The sequence below is a fragment of the Sphaerodactylus townsendi genome, linkage group LG06 (genome assembly GCF_021028975.2).
Source record: "Sphaerodactylus townsendi isolate TG3544 linkage group LG06, MPM_Stown_v2.3, whole genome shotgun sequence".
Classification (NCBI taxonomy): domain Eukaryota; kingdom Metazoa; phylum Chordata; class Lepidosauria; order Squamata; family Sphaerodactylidae; genus Sphaerodactylus; species Sphaerodactylus townsendi.
The window spans coordinates 119,103,770-119,126,320 of NC_059430.1; the positions used below are offsets into that span (position 1 = coordinate 119,103,770).

General features: G+C 43.4%; 1 protein-coding gene across 7 annotated transcripts in view; it reads right to left on the bottom strand.

Annotated features, from left to right (window-relative positions):
- The window catches only part of LOC125435016 (collagen alpha-1(II) chain-like), a 45,396-nt gene extending 23,171 nt beyond the window's left edge, over positions 1–22,225 (bottom strand). For 6 of the 7 annotated variants that reach the window (XM_048500978.1, XM_048500981.1, XM_048500982.1 and 3 more), the window contains exons 1-10: positions 22,132–22,225; positions 15,367–15,411; positions 14,420–14,437; positions 13,491–13,529; positions 11,028–11,051; positions 8,302–8,403; positions 5,791–6,108; positions 5,090–5,113; positions 3,374–3,412; positions 156–239 (exon numbers count right to left, since the gene is read on the bottom strand). In XM_048500978.1, coding sequence (XP_048356935.1) covers positions 156–239; positions 3,374–3,412; positions 5,090–5,113; positions 5,791–6,108; positions 8,302–8,403; positions 11,028–11,051; positions 13,491–13,529; positions 14,420–14,437; positions 15,367–15,411; positions 22,132–22,200 — 762 coding nt within the window. In that variant the 5' untranslated portion in view covers positions 22,201–22,225. The remainder of the gene's footprint in view (positions 1–155; positions 240–3,373; positions 3,413–5,089; positions 5,114–5,790; positions 6,109–8,301; positions 8,404–11,027; positions 11,052–13,490; positions 13,530–14,419; positions 14,438–15,366; positions 15,412–22,131) is intronic. The other variant, XM_048500977.1, reaches the window with a different exon arrangement.
- Between the last annotated feature and the right edge of the window lie 326 nt (positions 22,226–22,551).

Below are 22,551 nucleotides of genomic sequence, written 5' to 3' on the forward strand. Positions count from 1 at the left end.
AATACTGAAACAGTCTGGGAACTTTCCTGGTTCTGGCATGGACATTAGGTCTACAGACTTGCCTTGAAAGGCATTTAGAATGGAGATGTGTTTATCATGGATGCTTCACAAGGGGGATATGGCACAACCAGCTACATAAATACTGCCATACTCACCAGTCCACCTGAGCCCTGACCATTATAGACAGAAGCACCAGAGCCACCATAATAGCCAGCACCACCACCATTTCCTTGGCCACCCTATAAAATAATTAAATAAAAACACTTCATCAATTCTGCTTGTTTCTTCAAACATGGTTTTAAATATTCCTGAAGGCTAGCCATGTTATTGTGTTACCACAGAAACAAAACAAAACTTTTGTAACTTTTACCATAGACCATATGCCAAATAATTTAAGAAACAGAAATAGCAGCAAAACTAAATTTAGTCATGTCCACTGAACAATTTTTGTTGTAGCCACCTAAAAAAATAACCTTTGTATGTGAACATCTAAGATAGCTGGATATTCTACTAGCCACTTTGCAAGAAACTTCTCTCTGGCTGTGGCATAACGGTCCCGGTAGGGGCAGGGAAGACGTCACCGGAACAATGTACCTTCCCTGCGACCTTCTGGCGCATTGCCCAGGCCAGGGGACATGCCCCCCGCCATGAGCGACAGCTCTGGAGTCTCAGGGCAGGGGGGCGTGTCCCCAGGCCTGGGCGACGCACTGGAATGTTGCAGGAAAGGTAAGTCATTCGGGAAAGGGGGGATGGCACTTTCCAGCCACTGCCGTTCGCACGACCGCTGCCGTTCACACGACTGACTGACTGACTGACTGACTGACTGACTGACTGACTGACTGACTGACTGACTGACTGACTGACTGACTGACTGACTGACTGACTGACTGACTGACTGACTGACTGACTGACTGACTGACTGACTGACTGACTGACTCATCAAAAGGAACTCAAAAACCATTGAAAATACCATGTTGAAGGACATGAAACTCATGATGTTTAACTGTCACCCTTAGAATGTTTGTGCAGATGGCCAGAGTTGAACAGTAAATATCTAATAAGTCGAGTGGAAGTGAATATTTTGGAAAATCCTTTCTTAGAGAGCACCTGAAGCACATAACAAACCGGTGTGCCAAATTTCAACTTTGTAGTTTCAGTGGTTTTTGAGTTCTTTTGATCAGTCAGTCAGTCAGTCAGTGGTCTTTCACATTTATATATATAGATTGATAGAACTACATTATTAGTTGCAAAATGTTTGTTGGCAGTAATTACATATAAAAGGAGGTAATAACGGATTGTTTCAGTTTGAAGCTGCAATATCATTTTAAGTAAGTAAATAAGTTAATATACTCACTTGGCCACCAGAGGCCTGCCCATTGTAGCCAGAAGGACCAGAATTAGGACCACCAATGTAGCCTTGACCACCCTTACAATAATTTAAAAAACAATCAGTCTACTCGTCTCTTCAAATGTGATTTTAAATATTCTAGAAGACTAGCCCTGCTATTGTGTTACAACAGAAACCAAAAAAGGGCATCTTGTGGCTAAAATATATAAAAGAGATTAATGAAAATTATTTGAAGATATTATAGCCTACACAGGGGAAATAATCCCACCAGGAGTGATTTGGGTAAGGGTAAGTATAGTAAAAAGTGGTATGGAAATAACCACCAGATAAATTTAGAAAGGGATTAAAGATGTAACCAAATTGTTAATTTATTGATTTTTATTAAACTTTACTAGTATTTAAGGTTAACATCTACTATTTTATTGCTCAATTGACTACTTGTTGGCAGGTAAAAGAGAAAGAGAAAAAAGGAACAAAACAGTATTTTTAAAAATCCAGATAAAAGAGAAAAAATGCAATCAGGAACAAAAATTAAAAATCAAAAGCCTATATATCAAAAAGGAGGAGGAAAAGACTGAGGAGGGAAAATATATGATACAGACAAATTATCTAACACAGATAGTCTGTTGAAATCCAAATTCAAGTCCAAATCTAGATCCAAAAATCCAAATTTCAAAATATAAAATCCAGATATCTGATAACAAATATCAGCAACTCATAACAAACAGAAATGCACAAAAAGGGAGAAGAAGAAAAAGTAGAACAGTCAAAATAGCCAAATTGGATCTATAAAGGCAGTGAATAGCTTTGTTCCTCTTCTCATGGCTATATTTCCCTATCTGATGTGGGGTGGGGGGGATGTGTGACAGAGTGATCTAATGTAGATTTACCAGAGCAGAAGGATATCTGCTCAGGGCCTGGGAGATTTTGTTCAGTCATCCCAATGATTAGCTTGCCCAGTAAGTGCCTGGGATACATTTGGCCCGCTTGTAAAAGAAGGTTTATTGCTCGATGATTTGCTGGAAGATCACCCTTTTTATGTATCAGAACTATAATAGCATTAATCCATACCTCTGGGTTATAGCAAGTTATGTTGCCAAGTTCTTTTTAATGGCTATGAGGTTCCAAGATTTTCAGATGCCCCATATTTAATTCTGATTTTATCTCCCCCGCAATGGGCTCTGCTTCTAGTTCAAACATAATTTCAGCAATAAAATAGCATGAAAACCCTAGGTTCATTTATGTATTCTCTTAACAATTGTACATTTTTTGAACAAAAGTCCATTTTGTTTTCATTATACCATGTTCCATTTCCAGGACCCCTGGCTGGTGGGAAGGTCTTTCCATAAGATGACCTTACAGAGCTACAAGTCACAGGGGGTGGGGGAGGAAGAGATTTGGCTGCTGTCCCATTGCAATGAACTGGATCTACACAGTCTTGAGAGTTATGCTATGTTTGTTCCTGTTGGCTTTTGCATTTGTTTTGAGGCAGCCCAAACACAAAATGTAATAGATTCACATACTTGGATCTGATTTCCTTGAATCTGAGACAGTGTAGTAATTTAATTAGATTACACTACTTGTTGGACAATCCTGATCCTTCTCTCTGTATGATAGTGGCAGACTTTCTCCTGGAAATTACTAAATGCCAGTAGATTTCCTTTGACCTAACATTTATTTCCTGTATTGCATATGCTTTTTAATCCGTTTTTTATTATTGTTGTACTGTTGTTTATGCCAATAAAGGCTTGCTAATTGTTAAAACAAAATGTAATAAACAATCTTTTTGTCCAAAACAGCTGGGCCCAAGGTCAAAAAGCACCTAATAGGCAAACCAGCAAGGAAATCTAATGTCACTGGAAGTTTATAAGGGGTTCCCCCCCCCCCACTCCTTGGAAGTAATAACTGAATCTGCTTCTATGCCAGCTAAATGAAAATAAGGTCTGGCTCAGTATAAAGTACCTTTGCAATTTCAAAAGACAAGATTAAATTATAGCTTTCCCTCCATACCCCCCAAATACTCACCCCTTGAGGTTTAAAAATGTCCAAAATTTTCGTCAAAAGCTAAAAAAGGGAAAGGCAGGAGTTATTGTAAGTTGCATTTCATCATAATTCACTTTAGAGCAGTAGCTCAGGTGTGTTTTTGGACATGTCAGGTATAGCATAAATATGTGTTAAATCAAGCCATCTTATGTGTATTGTTATGGGTATTAGAGAAATGTAATATTTAAGCAAAACACTAGCTCTTGCAAGAAGCTGCAAACTCACCAGTGTAGTTAAGTAAGATTAAAAGAATGCAAGAATTGAAGCCAAGGGGGAAAAAACAGACTCCAGTTGGTACAGTGTGTGTGTGAAGCTAAAGGCAGCTGTCCAAATATGGGAGAAGGTAAAAGTGAGCAAAAGGGAAGGGATGTTTTGACACCTCCATAAGAGGTCGGGGTGGAGCAAGTCGATGGTTGGAATACCCGGTGGGGGCTAAGGTAACTTGTGCCCCTACCGGCAGTTGGAGAGGGGCACCAGATGGGGCACACCCACCTGGAATGCCCCAATATAATTTTGCGGTCAATTCCTTCAGCAGGTGAGCTCAAGGAATTCGGTGGACTCTGGTGGACAGCACTCGGGCTGCCCAGAGGATTGGATCACACACCCCCATGCTGCGCCATTTGCTTCCTTCTACTCTCTGTCAATAAAACCTCTGGCTATGGCCAAATTTTTACCCACACAATGTTATGTATTTTTTTCATGTGATTTGTTAGGTAGCCCGAGCAGGAGGGTCCACACCTCTGCACGCAATGCAAGAATTGAACCCAAGAGAGATAACGGGGGGAAAAACAGACTCCAGTCTGTATAGTTTGTGTATGTAGCTAAAGGCAGCTGCCCAAATATGGGAGAAGGTAAAAGTGAGCAAAATGGAAGGGGATGTCAGGAGTGGCCCAGCCAATGGGCAAAGAGACAGGGTATATGCTGAAGTATACTAACAAGTAGGTACAGGGAGGGGAGGAGGATTGGGCAGTTTGTATGTCCTTGCAGCCCAGACAATAGATACAAGACAAGGGTGAGAACAACCAGAAACTATCACTAATGCCTGTAAACAGCAATCCTTTGATACTCTTCCCTGACGCAGGAGCTCTCCTGAAGCTGCAACTTTGAACAAATAAAACTTTTAACCTAAGGAATCTTTTGGACCTGGTTGTTTAACCTTGGCTGGGCTTTGCTCTGTGCTTACCAGACAGAAGAGATTTTCCTCTTGACCCTTCTGGACACAAATACCACACACTGAATTCACAAAGGCCCAGTTGTGCAAATCAAGAGTAGGCATCAGTGCAGAGCAGTGCAGACCTCACCCTCTGAAGACTCTGCCCCCAACTCTAGAATCCAGTGCAAACCTAAACACTTGGGAAAAGTCTGGAGATTTGGGGGTGGTATCTGGGGAGAGTGCAATTTAGACAGGGGAGGGATCTCTGTGAAGCATAATGCTATAGTGTTCACCCTCCAAAGCAGACATTTTCTCCAGTAGAACTGTCTCTGTTGTCAGGAGATTGGCTGCAATCCCTAGAAATCTCCAGGAAACACCTGGAGATTGGTAACCCTGTGTCTCTGACACACTGTTCATTATTCTGCAGCAGCTGAAACACAGCATTGTGACCATCTTTGTATCTCTTCCTTCAGTTAATCCCCAGAGTCAGCAAAGGTTGACGAAACTGTGAAAAAAAAACAAGCAAGCCCCTTCCATATACTTACTGAAAGGCTCTTTGATATATCAACCTACACAGGAAGGAAGGGCAGGTATTATTCAGTAGTACTTTCTCCATTGCTCAAACTCCTCTCACTGGCTGGTTGAGGAAATAATTTTAGGGCAAACAACGCGATTTTCAGGGTTGCCCACTTATCCTGTCACCATTCCCAAGTCCTCACTGCTTCTTGGTGGGAGGAAAATGGAGTGTCGGCGAGGTCAATCGCCATTATGATGTCATAATGGCCTGGGAAGTCCCCGAATCTCTATGGTGATTCCTGGAAGTGATGTTGTGGCACTAATCAACATTTTCCCTCTTCCATGTCCAGCCCCCCAAAACACTTGCAGGCTTGAGGAAGGAGGCCTGGCAGTTTATATTTATAAACCTGACAGCTATTTCGCCTTTCAAAGGCAGCTTTAGGAGGAGCCCATTTTGAGAGGAGAGACATGCTGGAAAAGAGGCTGGTGTGAGTTTTCCAGGCTGTGTGGCAGTGATCTGGTGTTTTGCCACAGAATCGGCCTGCAAGGACGTGGGGTGGGGGCTTAGTGGTGTGCGGCTAGGGCACATGTCATTTTGTCATGTCACAGGTAGATCTGGAGGAGGACAGACATTTTTTTCCCAAATAAACAGTCTCCTGTGGAAGTCATTGTGATGAGCCTTGGTTGCCTTCCCTGGCACATACAGAAAAACAAATTTGAACATACTCACTGAGTAGCCATAGTTTACAGGATCATGGGGTTGAGGAGGACCATTGCCATAGGGTTGAAAACTGGGACCATGAGGATCATAGGGTTGAGGAGGCCCATTGCCATAGGGTTGAAAACTGGGACCAGGAGGACCATAGGGTTGAGGAGGACCATTGCCATAGGGTTGAAAACTGGGACCAGGAGGACCATAGGGTTGAGGAGGACCATTGCCATAGGGTTGAAAACTGGGACCAGGAGGACCATAGGGTTGAGGAGCATTGCCTTGGAAAACATACGGTGTAGGACCATTGGGTCGATGACCATAGATTTGAAGACCAATCTATAGATTTTTAAAAATATATACATTAGTGAATCATGTTTGCACCCTCAAATACAATTAAAAAACTGAAATTTTAAGGAAACTCAGACACGTGTATATGTTTTTGCCCTAACTTGGATAGTCAAGGCTGGTTTGATCTCTTTGGGTCCCACCCAAATTCCTCCCAGAAATGTCAAGATCTCAGAGGCTAAGCAAGGTCAGCCCTGGTTAGTATTTGGATGGATGACCACCAAGGAAGTCCAGGGTTGCTACACAGAGTGGCAATGAGAGTGACTCTTGAAAACACTACAGAGTCATCATGCTCTGATGGCACGTTTTACCAAACATACACACAATTATATGTAGGTGTGTGTTTGTGTATAATTTATGGCATAATTTTCCTATACCCTAGATCAAAAGACATACTAAACTAGCTTAAAAGTCTTTTCAGAGTATATGTTTAGGTCGTCCATTTGTTAGACATTTTCATTCTGAGTAGATAGTCCTGATTTTACCAAGGATCTGATTCAGTATAAGGCAGTTTCACATGTTTGTGGATGCACTGCATATTAAAGTCAATGAATCATGATTTGGACACTCATTTCTCATGATATTAAATTGCAATGAGGAGCTCTTGGTGTTCACTGTCTGCATTCTGGCATCACAAACAAACCTCAATTGATTTGCAATGGGAACGAGGCTGCAAAGTTTCAGGTTCTCACAGTCCCTCTTTCTGCCCTTTGTATACAGGTCTACAACTGAACACTCCTTGAGTTAGGAAACCTGTGATCCACAACTTGTTACACCACCTCAACTTGGATGCCTTAAATAATGGGAGTTTGTTTTTTTCCCCAGGAACTGGGATTCTAAACCAAAACTAGGCTTGGAGATTCAGATACAACAAATACCAAATTCAATCCGAATCTGGGCAAATTCAGGCATATTCGGGAAAAAAATCAGCCCAAATATGAACAAATCCAAATGCAAGGTATTCAGGCTTTTTTTTTTTGTATTTTTGGTGTTTTTTTCACGTTTTGGTCTGCAGGGTTTTTAAAAAACATTTTTAAACCTAATGGCACCAAAACTTCACGGTATGATCCGGGGACTGTTCTGATGATACCACCCAAGTTTGGTAAAGTTTGGTTCAGGGGTCCAAAATTATGGACCCTCAAAAGGGTAGCCACCATCTCCTGTTATCTCTTTTTGGAAACAATGGGGCATGGGGCACCCACTTTGGGGGTCCATAACTTTAGCCCCCTGAACCAAACTTTACCAAACCTGGGTGGTATCATCAGGCCAGTCCCCAGATCATACCATGAAGTTTTCATTCCTCTCGATTTAAAAAGGCGCCATCTGCAGGCCAAAGTGTGAAAAAACACCCAAAATACAAAAAAATTCAAACAGACCCTGTAGTAGTGCACTGCCGACCCAGCAGCGCCGTAGTAGAACGTTGGGACGCCAACGGACCTGCGGCCTTGCCGGTCGCATCGCACCCCCACTCCTCATCCCCCCATGAGTCACGGGTCATGAACTGTCTGACTCAATCACCGGGCGCAGGGACAATGGTCTTGCCCCCAGGTGAGGATTAGGCTCAGACGCGTACGCTCCTCTCCGCACGTAGCCAGATGAGATCATGCATCACATGATGATCTCCCGACCTCCCGCTCTCCCGGAACTCCCCCCGGTCCTCCCTCCTACACGCCCCCAATAGGATAACAATAAAAGGTGCCAGGAACCGGCAGATGGGAGACTCGCTAGGAACACGGACCTCCGGTCTCCCGCTGCTGGCGATCTCCACCAGATGTTATCTCCGCGTCTCGTCTCGTTCTTACGCTGACCGCGTGGGTCGACTACAAGCCCCGAATTTTGTGGATATACCCAAATATTCGGATTTATATGAATATGTTATTCGTCTTATTCAGGCATACACATAATATCCAAATCTGAATTTTACCAAATTTCTAGTGTATTTACCAACCCTAAGTCCAGGACTAAACTGCAGAGTAGACTTGGTTGGAATTGCAATGTGAGATATTACTTGGAGCTCTTTTTGATCAGGTTCATGATTTTGCACTGAAACTGATGGGGCCAGGACTTGGGAAATAATTTGATACTGATTTAAAGGAAAATACGACATATCCAGAGAAACAAAATGTGTGATACTCAATTCAATTCAATTCAACCTTTAATGGCATACAAATTTGTGATACTTACTAAACCCCCAAAGACCCGAGGTCCATAGGGTTGGCGAGTGTTGCCTTGAAGCCCATGGCTCTGAAGGACAGGAGCCTGATGACCACAACTTTGAGAATCACCCTGTTGAATTTTTTTAAAAAAATATGCTGGTTGCTTCTCTTTATTGCACCAATTATAATTTAAGAACTAACATGTCACAGAAACTTTAATTCATATCTGTGCCCTATTAAAAATTCTATAATTTATGGCAACAGTTTATTAGTTTTATGTACGTCAAATCCATTTTCATATATGCCAAAGCCATGTCCAGATCACTAAACTTATACATATGCATTTATAGAGTGACAAACATGAACTGACTGTCTATTTGTCTATGGAATCCAGATATCTTTGTTGAAAAGAGCACCGCAATATGCAGGGGAGAGGCAGTCTAATCCATGAAATTAAATTGAATGCAAATGAACTGGAATAATACTCTGGAGGCCCTCTGTTTGTCTTTAATGAAGGTTCATCATTTTACACAAGAAATACAGACAAAAATGCCAACAGAGAGTACTTGTGGTGCAAAATTCGAGCAGTGCCCTCTCCTCACATTAATAGCCATGAATGATTATGAGACAAAACCCCTGGTATGGGCAGGGCACAGCCAAAACATACTGGAGCTGCCAAGTGGACATCAACAAACTGGGTCCCATGAAGAACCACAGAAGGGATTAAAATATTTTTCTCCTCCAGGATCCTTTAAACACTCTGGAATGTAAGCCAGGATGATTTCTCCTCCTCCTCGCTCGTATTTTCTTTGACTGACACTCAGTTATTGTCAACGTTCCATTCTTTCTTGTGCATATTTAGTCATCACTTGGACATTTCTCTCTCTTATTTGGCTGTCATTGCATATCTGTGGAGCTCTCCTGTAATCCCCTCCTCCCAGTAAGGGGTGCATGAAAGCATGGAAGCCAAAGACTGAGGCCCGTTCCACATGGGCCATTACAGCTGCTGCACACCAGCTTAAATTATGCCGGTGAAGCCCCGGAACTGTTAGACCATTCCCATGCGGGCAGCCCCATAGCTGCTGAAGCCTGTGGAAGGCCTTCACATGGAGGTGCCTCCACTTCATTTGTAAACTTACCTCCTTTTCCCTGCAGAGCTCCACGGGGAAGAGGAGGTAAGTTTACAAATTAAATGGAGGTGCCTAAAAGCAGTGCCTCCGACTCAATGCCGTTTGCTCGGCGCCAGGTATAAAACATTGTTTTTTAAAAGACTCACTCATTGAGCGAATTTCAAAAATGTTTCCCCACCAGTTGGGGAGGAGAGCATAGCATTGCCATGTTGTGGAGGCAGCAGCCATGCAAACAGTGCCCCAGGACAGTGTTTTTGCCATTCCTGGGGTGCTGTTTTTTGCCTGTGCAGAGTGGGCCTGACATAAGAGCAAGACACTGCTCCCCACAAAATGGATGCACCTCAAAGAGTTTTGGGAACCATCTTGTGTGCCAAGCTTTGGCAGGAACTGCTGAATTTTTCCCCTGGCCCTAAGGTGTGCCAAGCTAAACAATGGGGTGAGCTAATCTCTATTGGCTAACATAGGAGCTGTTCCTTTTAACTTTTAAGGGGAATGGCTCCTTTTCCCTATGGCAAATCTTTCCAGAACTCAGGGGGGCTGTTTTTAAGGTAGAAGCACCAGATTTTCAGTGGAGAACCCCAAGTTTGATTAAGATTGGTCCAGGGAGTCCAATTTCATGAGTCCCAAATGGAGGAAAACTGGGTGCATATAAAATTGGACTTCCTGACCCAAACTTAATCAAACTCAGGGACTCATGTTAAGAGAGGGTCCTGCAGCTATGCTGAAAATGTGAAGCCTCTACCTCAAAAAACAGCCCCCTAGAGACCTGCAAAAACACACCAAGGAATGCATTGTTGCCTAAAATCTTTCCTGCTATTGAGAGAAGGGTGGTGAATTTGTTTCAGCTTGATTCTCTGGTCTAAAATTGCTTTATTGGTCAATTTTTTTCCAGCTTTCTTCCAATTTGGCATATCAAAATATACACCCCTTCCTTCTGTAGAGATTTCAAACTCTTCCGTATTATTTATATTTTCACAAACTCGGCTTGCCTCCTTATCATCCACTCTTTCATCTTCAGATACAGTTAGAGCCGAGAAGCAGTTTACAGTAGGAACTTGAATGTTATAAAAGTCAGCAATTTTAAGCTGTTTGGCTGTTGGGGGAGTATTTTCCTCTGCGTCTCTCTGGCGCTTCCTACGCCCCATATTCAGCCACTTTTCCTTCTTATCTGCTGCAATTCGTATCTGGGAAGTTGATTAGTTTTGTCTATAGGCTTTAACAGCTTTGAGTTAAAATCTATTAAAAAGATTATTAAAAGTTATTAAAAAAAGTTTATCTGGCCTTGGACGGAGCTCATCACTTAAACAGCTTCTCATTCCAAGCCGGAACCGGAACCCCCAAATATACACCCCTAGCTTTCATCCAGGACTATCCTGATATACATAGGTTATCAATCCGAGTTACCCCCTCTCATTCGTTGCCTCCAGCTAATTCCCCAACTGAAGTGCAGCTTGCCTACTTAGGGTAATGCCTACTATGTCTTTGAATGGTCCATTTTTGTGCTTTTCCTCACCCACAGAGGGACCAGAGGTTTAGTATAGGGCCAATGGGTAAGGTGCTAGTCCAATAGCCAACATAAGAGGAAAACAGCATTATCAACCTACACAAAAATTGTCATACTCACTGGTCTGAAGTTGCTGGGAGCACGCTACATTACAAACACAATAATATTTTAATAAATGACCTTCCCAGCATCTGTGGATAATCTACGTCAGCTACTTGACCAGTGTTATCACTTGCTTTGTTTATTTTTAGCCTGTACACAAAACAGCATGAGAAATACTAAGGCTCAGTCCACTTATCCAAAGTTCTACTTCACCAGCAAGAACTCAGCTGATGTTTCTGGGCCCTAGGTTTGTCATTTATCCTCCCAAAGCAGGCCACATGTCCACCCTTGGCTCCAATCTCCCATCCTTGTGACATGGAGAAGCAGAAGGGGGGGGGGATGGCCTTCATAGAGACATTGAATCAATTTTCCCATGTCTCTATGGTCCTTACCATACAAATCAGGGAAAACTCCTAGCCCTTCATCTGACAAAGATATCACTTCTTTCCCAAACCCCATTCTCTCCAAGCTCTAACCTCAAAATATCCCAGCATTTGATGAGGCAGTGGTAGCACTCCTATTTGGAATAGATATGATCTTAATGAAATATAGCAAAAGAGAAAATCAGGTTATGAAATCTCAGTAGGTTTGGGAACACCAAATTCCCTCCCTCTTCCCTGCATGTAGTTCACCATTTTGGAAGGCAGTAGCCTTCAAATAACCTTGGTTTGTTGTGATCTGTCAATACAGGCACCTGAATTAAATGGGGCTCAATGTACTGTCAAAGGCTTTCATGGCCGGATTCATCTGGTTCTGGTAGGTTTTCCAGGCTGTGTGGCCGTGGTCTGGTGGATTTTGCAGCAGAGATCACAGGCATATCCCACACACCCAAGTTCTTCAAGGCTGATCCTGCCAGGCAATATCATGCTGCCAGCATTCTGAGGGAAATCTAGTTTTGTGGGATCTCATTTTTCCCTCCAAAACTTGTTTACTTTTGACAGAGAGTCAGTGTGAGGCTTTTAAACAGTAAAACAGAATAAGAACATTTAATTATCAGGATCTTTCTTCTCAATTAAATGTTAAAGGGAGGTTCTTTAAGTGTTTCTGGTTTCTTTAGAAAGGTATTACTTAGAAGTTTCTTTATTGCTATTACCAGGAGGGTCTCCTGGAGCTACCTTGAAAGTTTGGTGCCTCTATCTTCAAATATGTGCAGCCTGCACAGAAATTCCCCATTGGGTACAATATTGCAAGGCACTACAGAGCAGAGAATCTTGGGCAATTTCTTGGGGTGCCTGTCAGGGGGGCATTTTTAAAGTTAACAGCACCAAAATTTAAGGGTCTCATTAAAAGACTGTCCTGATGATATCGCCTGAGTTTGGAGAGCTTTAGTTCAGGGGATCCAGTGTTATGTACCCTCAAAAGGGTAGCCCCATCTCCTGTTAGTTCCCATTGGAAACAATGGGGAATGGGGCATCTCTTTTTGGAGTCTATAACATTGGATCCCCTGAACCAAACTTCACCAAACTTGGGTGACATCATCAAAAGATTCTCCGAATGATACCCTGAAATTTTGGTACTGCTAGCTTTAATAATTCACCCCTTGCAGGCCAAGATGTGAAAAACATCGAAAAATACCCCCAAAAGCCCTTGCATTCGGATTTACGAATATTCGGGCAGGACACATTCGGGCCGATTTTGGCCCAAATGTGCCCAAATGCGCCCAAATTTGGGCTGAATCTGGGATTTGGTGCACCCAAATCTCCAAGCCTGCCTGCGGCCTTATATCTGGGTGTTGTCTCCTCATGAGACACTTGCCAAGCACTCTGTGTGGGCTGAGGAGTGTTCCTGTGATTTCAGTTTCCCTCTTGCTTTCCACCAACCAGGCCTCTAGCCTCTCATGGAAGCAAGGCTGTCTGAGATCTCTTTGAGAATACAGGCCCCTTAGCCATCTCCTTGTTTCTCTGTGACCCTCTTCCTTGACTGACTCTGAGGACTGACAGGATTGTGTGTCACACAAGCTCTCAAGCTGCTTTCAAATCTCTCCAAAACTCTGTCCCTATCTCTCAAAACTCTCTGTCCATTTCTCCCTTTCTAACTCTCTGAACGGCTTTTTTATAGCAGCTAGGACACCCTATCGGTGGCTACTGGCTAATGCATTTCAGCCAGTCAATCAGGTGGCCCTCTGTTTAACACTGTGGTGCTCCTGCTCTGGCTAACTGCACCTTTTCAAATTAAACATTAAATAGTCTAATCCATCACACCTATGAACAAGGGTTTTAATCTAGGAATGGAATAGGCAGTGCTTTGGATATCAGGGCAAGAGATGATTTGTTCGGATTTAAGAAGTTTTCAATTTCTGAGCCATGCATGATAGGAAGTGTGGGTGGGGCAGGGGCAGGGGACAAGGAAAGGGGTAGGCAAGACTGTGTGTTCCCAAGGTTTGTCATAAGAATAAGGCCCTGTCTGTTTTCATTGGCATGTTTTGCCTTTACAATAAATAGACAAGATCATGGGGATATTTTGTCTGCAAGCAATACTCACCCTTTCTCCTCCTGTTCCTCTTCCAAAAGGTGCAACAAGCTAAAGAGAAAGAGACATATGTGGTTATTTACATGGGATTGTATTGAACCTTTTACTTGAGTTAGGTTAACAGGAAATAACAGAAATTCTTAGAAAATGAAATTCCTTTTTAAATAGTTATTTTTAGTGAATGTAAAGTATCTTGCTTTGTGTTTGTGGCTCTGTGCAGAGAATCTGTCTTCTTTGTGAATTAGAATTGTGCATATGAGTACGAGGAACAACCCTTTCAAAAAGTAGGGGTGAATGGCTTGGTTTTGAGATAAGGTGATGTCTCATCCTCTAGGGAAGCCAAAATGCCTACCAAGGTGAGCAAAAATTGAGGTGGGGGTACAATGTCATATGATGTCACAATGTCACTTCTAGGTGAAGATGCAGAAGTGGCACCACCATGTCAAGTGATACTCTAGGAACACGCCTATCTCTATGTTATTTATCATAGAGACTGGAAAGATTCCTAGTGCATTATTTGACACAGTGAAATCTTTCTGGGTCATTACCCAGAAGTCACATTGCTATGTTGCACATCGTGACCCTAGAATGTTCCAACCCTAACTATCCACACCATACCACATTGATGTCAAGACCAGTTTATAAATCCTTAAGAATCACATGGTAAAAGTTTTCCTGGATTGTACCGCTTCTAGCTTCAGGCGTGGAGCTGGGAGTGGGAGAAATATCTGGAATTACCATTTGAAACAATATTCCATACATACAGAACTATTTTCTTCGACATAGTGGTATTGCAAAGTGATCATTTTAGTTGGGGGAATATTAAAATATGCAATCCTTCCCCAGTTGACAGACTAGTCCCTCCAAGTTGTTCAGGACAACATAACAGTCTTCACCTACCCCAAATTTTGTCTTCACAGCCCCCCTTTCCATATACTCACCTTGTTAAACAAGTTAAACTGCAAAAGGAAAAAAAACAGATATAAGAGTTCCTTTCTTTCCCCTTGTCCAATCTCATCTCCCGTGACAATTTTGGAAAGCAGACACAAGCCAAGCAATGGATTATGCACAAACAATGATATGGACAACCCCACTGTGGCTTCTTTATTCTAAGCAAAAGCAGTTTTGGAAAAGGCTAATTATCAGGGGGCAGGGAAGGTGGCTTGATATAGCCCAATCTCGTCAGATCTCAGAAGCTAAGCAGGGTGGGTACTTGGACAGAAGACCTCCAAGGAAGGTTTTTCAGAGGAAGACACTGGCAAACCACCTCTGCTTATCACTTAGAATCATAGAGTTGGAAGGGGCCATACAGGCAATCTAATCTAACACCCTGCTCAATGCAGGATCAGCCTAGAGCATCTAGGCTTACATCCTTGACAGGTGTTCTGGAGGTGGAAGAGCCCCTTGCTGAGGTCACCATATGTTGCAACTTCTTGGAAATTAAGTACATCATTATCAGAGGAGAGATGGCAGGCAGGCAGGAATCATCTGCAACCCCGGTTGGAGGGAAAAGATTGCTAGTTTAGCGATTTTTGAAAAATCCAGATTGAGAGAAATAAAATGGGCTGAATTCATTTTGAGGAAGAGATCTGTGCAAAGTTCTTCCCCAAAATGCTTTTTATAACATCCTAAGAAGGTTGGATTTGTGCTGTGCAGAGCTCACTAATGTTCTGCCACTGATCAAAGCTACCAGGCCCTTGAGCTGTATGAAGAACCCAACTAGATGTGGCAGTGTCCCTAAGTTGATCACAGGGAGGCCTCTGCCATTTCAAGATAAAATTCTTTTTGTTTACAAAAGCTGTAGGAGCGCAATCCTGATATCTTATTTTTGCTGGCCTCTCTTATGACGCAAGATAATGAAAACATGATTCTTTGTAGCAGTACTCACTGGGGAAGGAACGCCACCTCCTCCTCCTAGAAAAGGCAGAAATAACTAAAACAGAAAAGATAGATGGGATTAGATGTACTGAATCTCTCAGGCTTATACATGTTTCTTATTTCTAGCAAGGGAGATATTTTTCTCCCATGTGGGTTTGAATTATGGATTCTCAGAATGACACAGTAGACTAGGGTCCCCAACACAATGGCTGTGTATTATGGCAAAAAAAAAATCAAAAAAGCAAAACAAGGTGTAGAGGAGCAACCAGCTAAAACTGCTTGCTCCCGGGCTACCGGCAAACAAACAAATCCGGGCCAGCAAACAAACAAACTTGGAATACCAGCAAACAAACAAAATGTCAACAATAAACAAAAAAGTGCTCAATTTAATGATGTTTAATAGCAAAGTTAGAACTGCAACCCTGGATCAAAAAAACTGCATGCACAAAAACTGTGTGCAAAATACAAATGACAATGAAACAGGACATGAAGACATCTGTGCAAGCCCACTGGCAAGCACAAAAATCCCCCAAAAGAGGTAAATGCAGAGAAACCTGGCACCGACAGTGTCAATACAGGTCAAGTGAAGCGTTCTCACATATGGAATCCAGACAGGTAAGTCTCAGGTAAGTAAAGTAGTAGGGTGGTCATAAATAAGGATGGGAAATTCTGGATCACCCCCTGTTTTGCTATGAGATGTTTCATCAGCCAGATAGATGTGTCCCAAGCTTGCCCATGAAGGGATACGTAAGTCAAGTCAGAAGAGGTATACAAATAATATAAGCAATTGTCTATTAGCTGCTGTAGGCATAAGTGGTGGATGTTAAACCATTGTTTTAAACCAATAAATGAATATAATTAATAGCTGAAAAAATCCAGAATTATTCAATAAACATGAGACAAGATATAAATATAGCATATACGTATTGAATAAATACATATAAAAAGTCTAAAGTTCTGTCCACATAATATCCAAAAAGTTTAAAAGGGACATGGATATACTTACAACACAGCACAACTTGTACAAAAAGTTCCTTAGAATAAAGGGCTAAGTGGCATAGATGACTTCTGATAAATTACAAAGTGCTACTGATCATTACTAGTTACAATAGGCACAGTTAATGGCTTAAAGTTGGTCTAAGAGTACATAGCATCATAGTTCAGCAATAATAAGAGCCAACTGCAAAATACTGATTCCACTAACCTAAGTATATTTCTTTCCACGGGTTCTGCAAAGGCTCACAAACACAAGAATACCTCGGTCAGGAGATGACCAAAGAGGAAAAATTGGTCTTATCTAATAAAAATGTTGTATTGTTTGTAAATAACATGAGTTATCAATTTCATTATTTAGTCCAAGGGGACGGTGTCTTCTGAAGGTAAAAATAAGCTTGGCTTCAAGCTGGAGCAGGTACTTCCTTATGTCAACCTGTCTGGATGAGCACCTTTCGTGAATAGAGGATGCAAAATCTCTGGTCATTTTCTGTATGCCTTTGGTCAATGAAATGTTGCACCCAGGGATCATCGAAAATTCTATTTCAGATCTTAGATCTATGCTCTATTAATCTAGGGCGAGTACCTATTAATGTCATACCAACATAAATTAGTTTGCACAGGCATTCCAAAAGATAAATGCATGGTTCAAATGCATGGCCTATTGTAAGATACTTCCACTTTTACTCATATCTAAGGTTGGCATGTGTATATCCCATAATGTTCATGGACAATGGGCATACGGAGCAGTGCCTGCATTGGTGATGCCCTTTAACAGAGTCACAATGAACAGGAGCCTTTAAAAAATCAGGCTTTATGAGCAAATCCTGTGAGTTTTGCGTCTGAAACCCATTCTGGGTGGGTTAGTGCATCCCGGTATGTCTGAGATTATATGCTGAAGGTTAAATATAACTTGTTTGATGGTGTTGGCCATGGGTGGGTAATCCATGGCACAGGTAATTCTTGTCTTTGAATTTTTAGGTCGGGTTTCTATCTATGCGTACTGCCCTCTGCCAGGCATTGCCCAAAATATAATTTGAGTAACCCCTAGAAACATACCATTTGATTAATGTACTCCACTATACCAGTGGAGTTTCTCTTTATTCTAAGAGGGAAGGCTATTTTTAAGGTGCTCAGAATGACATGAGTGGCAGTAAAGAGAGATACTCTTGTTTACTGGTTTAACATATGGTTTCACTGCAAACCATAACATCGAAGTAACAAAGACAGTGGTGTTCAAAAAACGAACAGGAAAAGGATCTGATGTTTGGGAAAACTGAAGAGAAGGATGTATGGAATTCATCCATTCAACAAATCCGTCTACAGAGGAAGAATTCACGAGTATAATTTGAGTAACCCCTAGAAGTGTACTGTTTGATTATTGTACTCTGTATCAGAGAATCCATGCACCGAGTCTTCAAAGCATCAATTCTACCAATAGCCAAAAAAGAGAGAAAAAACTCCTCATGGAAGAAGAAGAAGAAGAAGAGGAGGAGGAGGAGGAGGAGGAGGAGTTTGGATTTATATCCCCCCTTTCTCTCCTGCAGGAGACTCAAAGGGGCTTACAATCTCCTTGCCCTTCCCCCCTCACAACAAACACCCTGTGAGGTAGAGGGGGCTGAGAGAGCTCCAAAGAACTGTGACTAGCCCAAGGTCACCCAGCTGGCGTGTGTGGGAGTGCACAGGCTAATCTGAATTCCCCAGATAAGCCTCCACAGCTCAGGCAGCAGCGCAGGGAATCAAACCCTGTTCCTCCAGATTAGATACACAAGCTCTTAGCCTCCTACTCCACAGCTGCACATTTCGAGGTGTAAGAGTGAATGGAGGGATCAAAAACATTTTGTGAATGTTTTTGGTGTCTTCTGCCGAAAGGGCCTATGTTGGAATGTCAAAGGTGCTCACTGGTTCAAAAAGGTTGGGAGGCCCTGCTGTAACCAACGTACCACACTAGGATTACTTTTCATTTATATGACATTCCAAGGATACACAACACAACACAGACAGTTTGGAAATCGAGGGACCCCTGCTATTGAAGAGCTGCTACACTAAAGAACAATGAGGAAAACAGTGGCACAGAAGATAGAGGAACTCACAGATTAAAAGTGCCCTTAAAAAACCAGTATAAAGATGCATATTGCCTTTCAGATTCCCACCCCAGGCAAATTCCCTCAACAATCTCTGCTTCCTAATCAATGCTTTGTTTTGTACAACACAACAACACAACACAACCTTTATTCGGCATTTAAAATAGGCTCTAGAGCGTTACCAGACATTTATGAAGTACAAATCAAGAGTACATTCAAAACGCAGACAGAAAGACTGTATATAGCAGTATACATTACTTGGGCTGATTCCGCATGGGCCAAAAACAGTGGTGTGAAAACGGTGTGAAAACAGTATAAACCCTTTTACACCATTTTAAACCCTTTTACACCGTTTTCACACCGTTTTCACACTGTTTTTGGCCCATGTGGAATCAGCCTTAGAAAGTTCTGTCGCTTGAAAAAGAAATGTTGCTACTTTTGCCAAGAGCACGACATCTGTATTGTTTTACAGAAGCTCCACAACAGAACTGTCAGAGTCTCTTTCAGATTTGTGTAGGGCCAGCCTGGGAGAGAAATTCCTAATGCCCACATATCTCAGACAGTCGAGTATAACGTGAGCAAGAGCCTTCACTTGGTTTTTACAGTGTGGCCAAACCCGATCCTGGAGAGGGATAGATAAGTAATGACCCTTTGTAATGGCCAATGGGAAAGTATTGGATCTAACCCTTGTGATAATCCATCTCTGTTGGGGTTCAGTTTGTTTTGTACATACTTTCACTCTGCTTTTAACTCTTTTTAAAGCTGTTTTCATTATGCCTGTTTATACCATCATGGTTTTATAATATAATTTTATCATGTCCTGTAAATCGTCAGCAGAGTTGGCAGCTCTTCTCAGGAGAGAGAGAGGAGGGATATACATTTTGTAATTAAATAAAATAATAATAGCCTACATTTCCATGAGCTTGAAAGGAAGACATTAAAAGCATCTAAAATACTTGAGAACTTTTTTCTGGAGCAGCTCTTTCTAAAAAGGAAACCTCATGAGGTATTTTTCACCTCTCAACATATTACATTTGTGGAGTTTAAAAAAAACACCACAAAAAATGGCAAATTCCATGGGTTCCCAGAGTTTATGGGTTTCCAAACCAACACGTTTTTTGAGGGTATAAGGTTTCGTGAGTCAAAACTCACTTCTTCAGAGGAAAACAAAACCCTATTAATAAGTGGACTTTTTAAAATTGCAATACAACCAGGGTTGCTAATTCACCGAAGTCGAAGGAGTTTTAATTCTACCACAACTTCTGTTTTCTGCTGCAATTTCTGTCTCCTTGTCTTTGCTGCCATCTAGTGGTGATTCACATGCAAGGCGCCTTCTTTCAAGGGAAAAGAATGGGAATCCCCCCCCCACACACACACACACACACTGGGTTTTAGCCAAGCTTCAATAGGCTTTACACTACCTCTGCCTGCCAGTAATTTCAGTACGATTCTGTTAGCAGAGCACGTAAAGCTGAGATATTTTCCTGATGCTAACTGGGAAGAGGCCACAGTAGAGTGTCTGCTTGAAGCGCAGAAGGTCCCAGGTTCAATCCCCGGCACATCAGGTGATGTGAAAGACCTCTGCCTGAGATGCTGGAGAGCGGCTGCCAGCCTGAGTGGGCAATACAGATGGACTAATGGTTGGATTCAGCAGACGGCAGCTTCGTGAGTGTGGGAGGCAGCTTCGCCTGACCTCACCGGCAGCGAAGAAGGCGATAAGGAGCTTGGTACAAATGGAAACCCAGATCTTCCTCTCTAAGGTCGATTCTGCACTTGGGTTATCAACCTAAGTTCGAGCTGCGTTCGACCTAAGTGCTCCGCACAACCACCGGGATCGACGTGGTTTTGTACCAGCTTCGCCCCGTGTAACGGTCAAATTTCCGACTCCAGTTGGGAACTACTACTTTTTCAGGGAACCACGCTCAAACTCAGCTCGATTCCAGTAAAGTGCGGAAACTCTGGTGCCAGGAGTCCCCCAATCAGCCAATCACAGCTGAGTGTTTTGGGCATGCGTACAGCTGGCCAATCAAAAAACGCCACCTTCGTCCCTCCATTCCTGTGGCAGTTTTTTTTATAATGTGCGTGGGGATAGACGGAACATGGCCGTAGAACAGTAGCCAATCGGAACGGAGCAGCGAAGAGGCACAGGATGATTCCGCCCTCCGAGCTGGGACCAAGCTGGTTGCAGTGGGGAACAACAATGGCTTCGACCTAGGTTAGTACCTTTCTCAGGGAACTGGGTCGAACCTATTTTACTCGTGTGCGGAATCGCCCTAAGGGACAAATTGGACATTACTGCGTTCTTATGGATGGTCAGGTGGAGGCAGGGATAGAAAACCTCTTCTGCTATTTTGTGGTCCCCCTTTGCTTGTCCTGTCCCATGACTCTCTGTTGTGGCTTTGGTCACCTGTCCTCTGGTCTCATAATGGAGCCGGACCCACAACCTGGCTCTCCTTGGCCACATGGCTCTTCCACCTCCAGAACCAGCCAGCCTTTCTGCTCCCCAGCCATCCAGGCACCTGCCTTCTTATCTCCTTCCCCATTTTCAGTCCAGCCTCTTTGCAAGCCATCCCAACCTCTGCTCCCTGGGTCTGGTTCTATGCAGCCCTCTGACCCCGGGTGCAGTCATTCCTGCTGGATCCCGAAGCCTGGGATTCCTGCTGGTGACCAAAGCCACAACAGAGAGTCATGGGACAGGACAAACAAAGGGGGACCACAAAATAGCAGAAGAAGTTTTCTATCCCTGCCTCCACCTGACCATCCATAAGAACGCAGTAATGTCCAATTTGTCCCTTAGAAAGGAAGATCTGGGTTTCCATTTGTACCAAGCTCCATATCGCCTCTGGCCCTGTTGGGTTCAGCCTAGGCTGTTGCTGGCCCCTTTACTTCTGAGGGCACTTCTCATCCCACTGTTCACCTGAGCATCCACCTGTGCCATGGCAGTGCTTCCTCCTACCACCGTATGCTTGCCATCCTTGCCTTCACCTCCAGCTGTTCAGGGACTGATTGCTCGCTGTTCTCTCATTGAGTGGGGGTTCAGCCAGGCAGGGTTGGGTGAAGAGGACGCCCTCCAGTGGTGGGATCCAAAAATTTTAGTAACAGGTTCCCAAGGTGGTGGGATTCAAACTGTGGTGTAGCGCCAATGGGGCTGGGCGGGGCACGACAGGGGCATGGCCAGGCATTCTGGGGATGGGGCATTCCTGGGCAGGGCTGTGGCAAGGACGCAGCTGCTGCACCGGTCCTTGGGCGGGAAACAAATGCACGCAGGCGCAGGCTGCCACGCACGCCGGTGCACCTCCTGCTAGACTGCTTCAAGTTCTGCGCGCTACTGCTGAGAGGAGGGGCGTAACTAAGGCAAAAATCACGTGGCAAAATCACCAATTAGTAACCCCCTCTCGGCACACACAAATAATTAGTAACCTACTCTCGGGAACCTGTGAGAAACCTGCTGGATCCCACCTCTGAGGCCCTCCCCATACACATTATACCACCAGAAAAGGACTGCTTTCTCCTGTCTACGTCTATCACTAGAATCCTCCCGGTCTTAAGAACGGACACGAAACACTTCATCTTCACAGCTCTCTCCCACACTAGATAAAGTCCCTCAGCCCTTCCAAAGGTGTCTCCTTCACCCTGAAAGGGCCTTCCTCCATGAAAAGCTGATGGTGTCCTTTCTCCAAGAAGCTGATGCTCCTCACCTGGGACTCCGTTTCCTTTGGTCCAAGCGCCAAGGCAAAAAGAATGGCAGCCACGACGTGGAGCTTCATGTTGTCACCTGTGATGTCTCCTCCCCAGGTGTGGGTGGGAGGAGGCGGCTGAGCCGGTCTTATGTATCTATGACATTGCAAGCCCCAATGCCCAAACTGAAAGCCTTCACTGATGTCAACGCCATCCAACGCAGCAGTTCGTGAGGAAAGGTCAGAGAGATTGTATCCGCCACCAGTCCTGCTCGCGCCAGAACATTGAAACACGGCGTCGACGCATCGTCCCAGAGGTGACTGCAGAGGGAATGCTCTGTTTTCTCTACATGCTGTTATAAGTACAGATAGGTGTCTCTCTCCCATTTCCATTTGGCTGCATATGGCTCCCACATTTCTCAGTTTGACAGGTGTATTCAG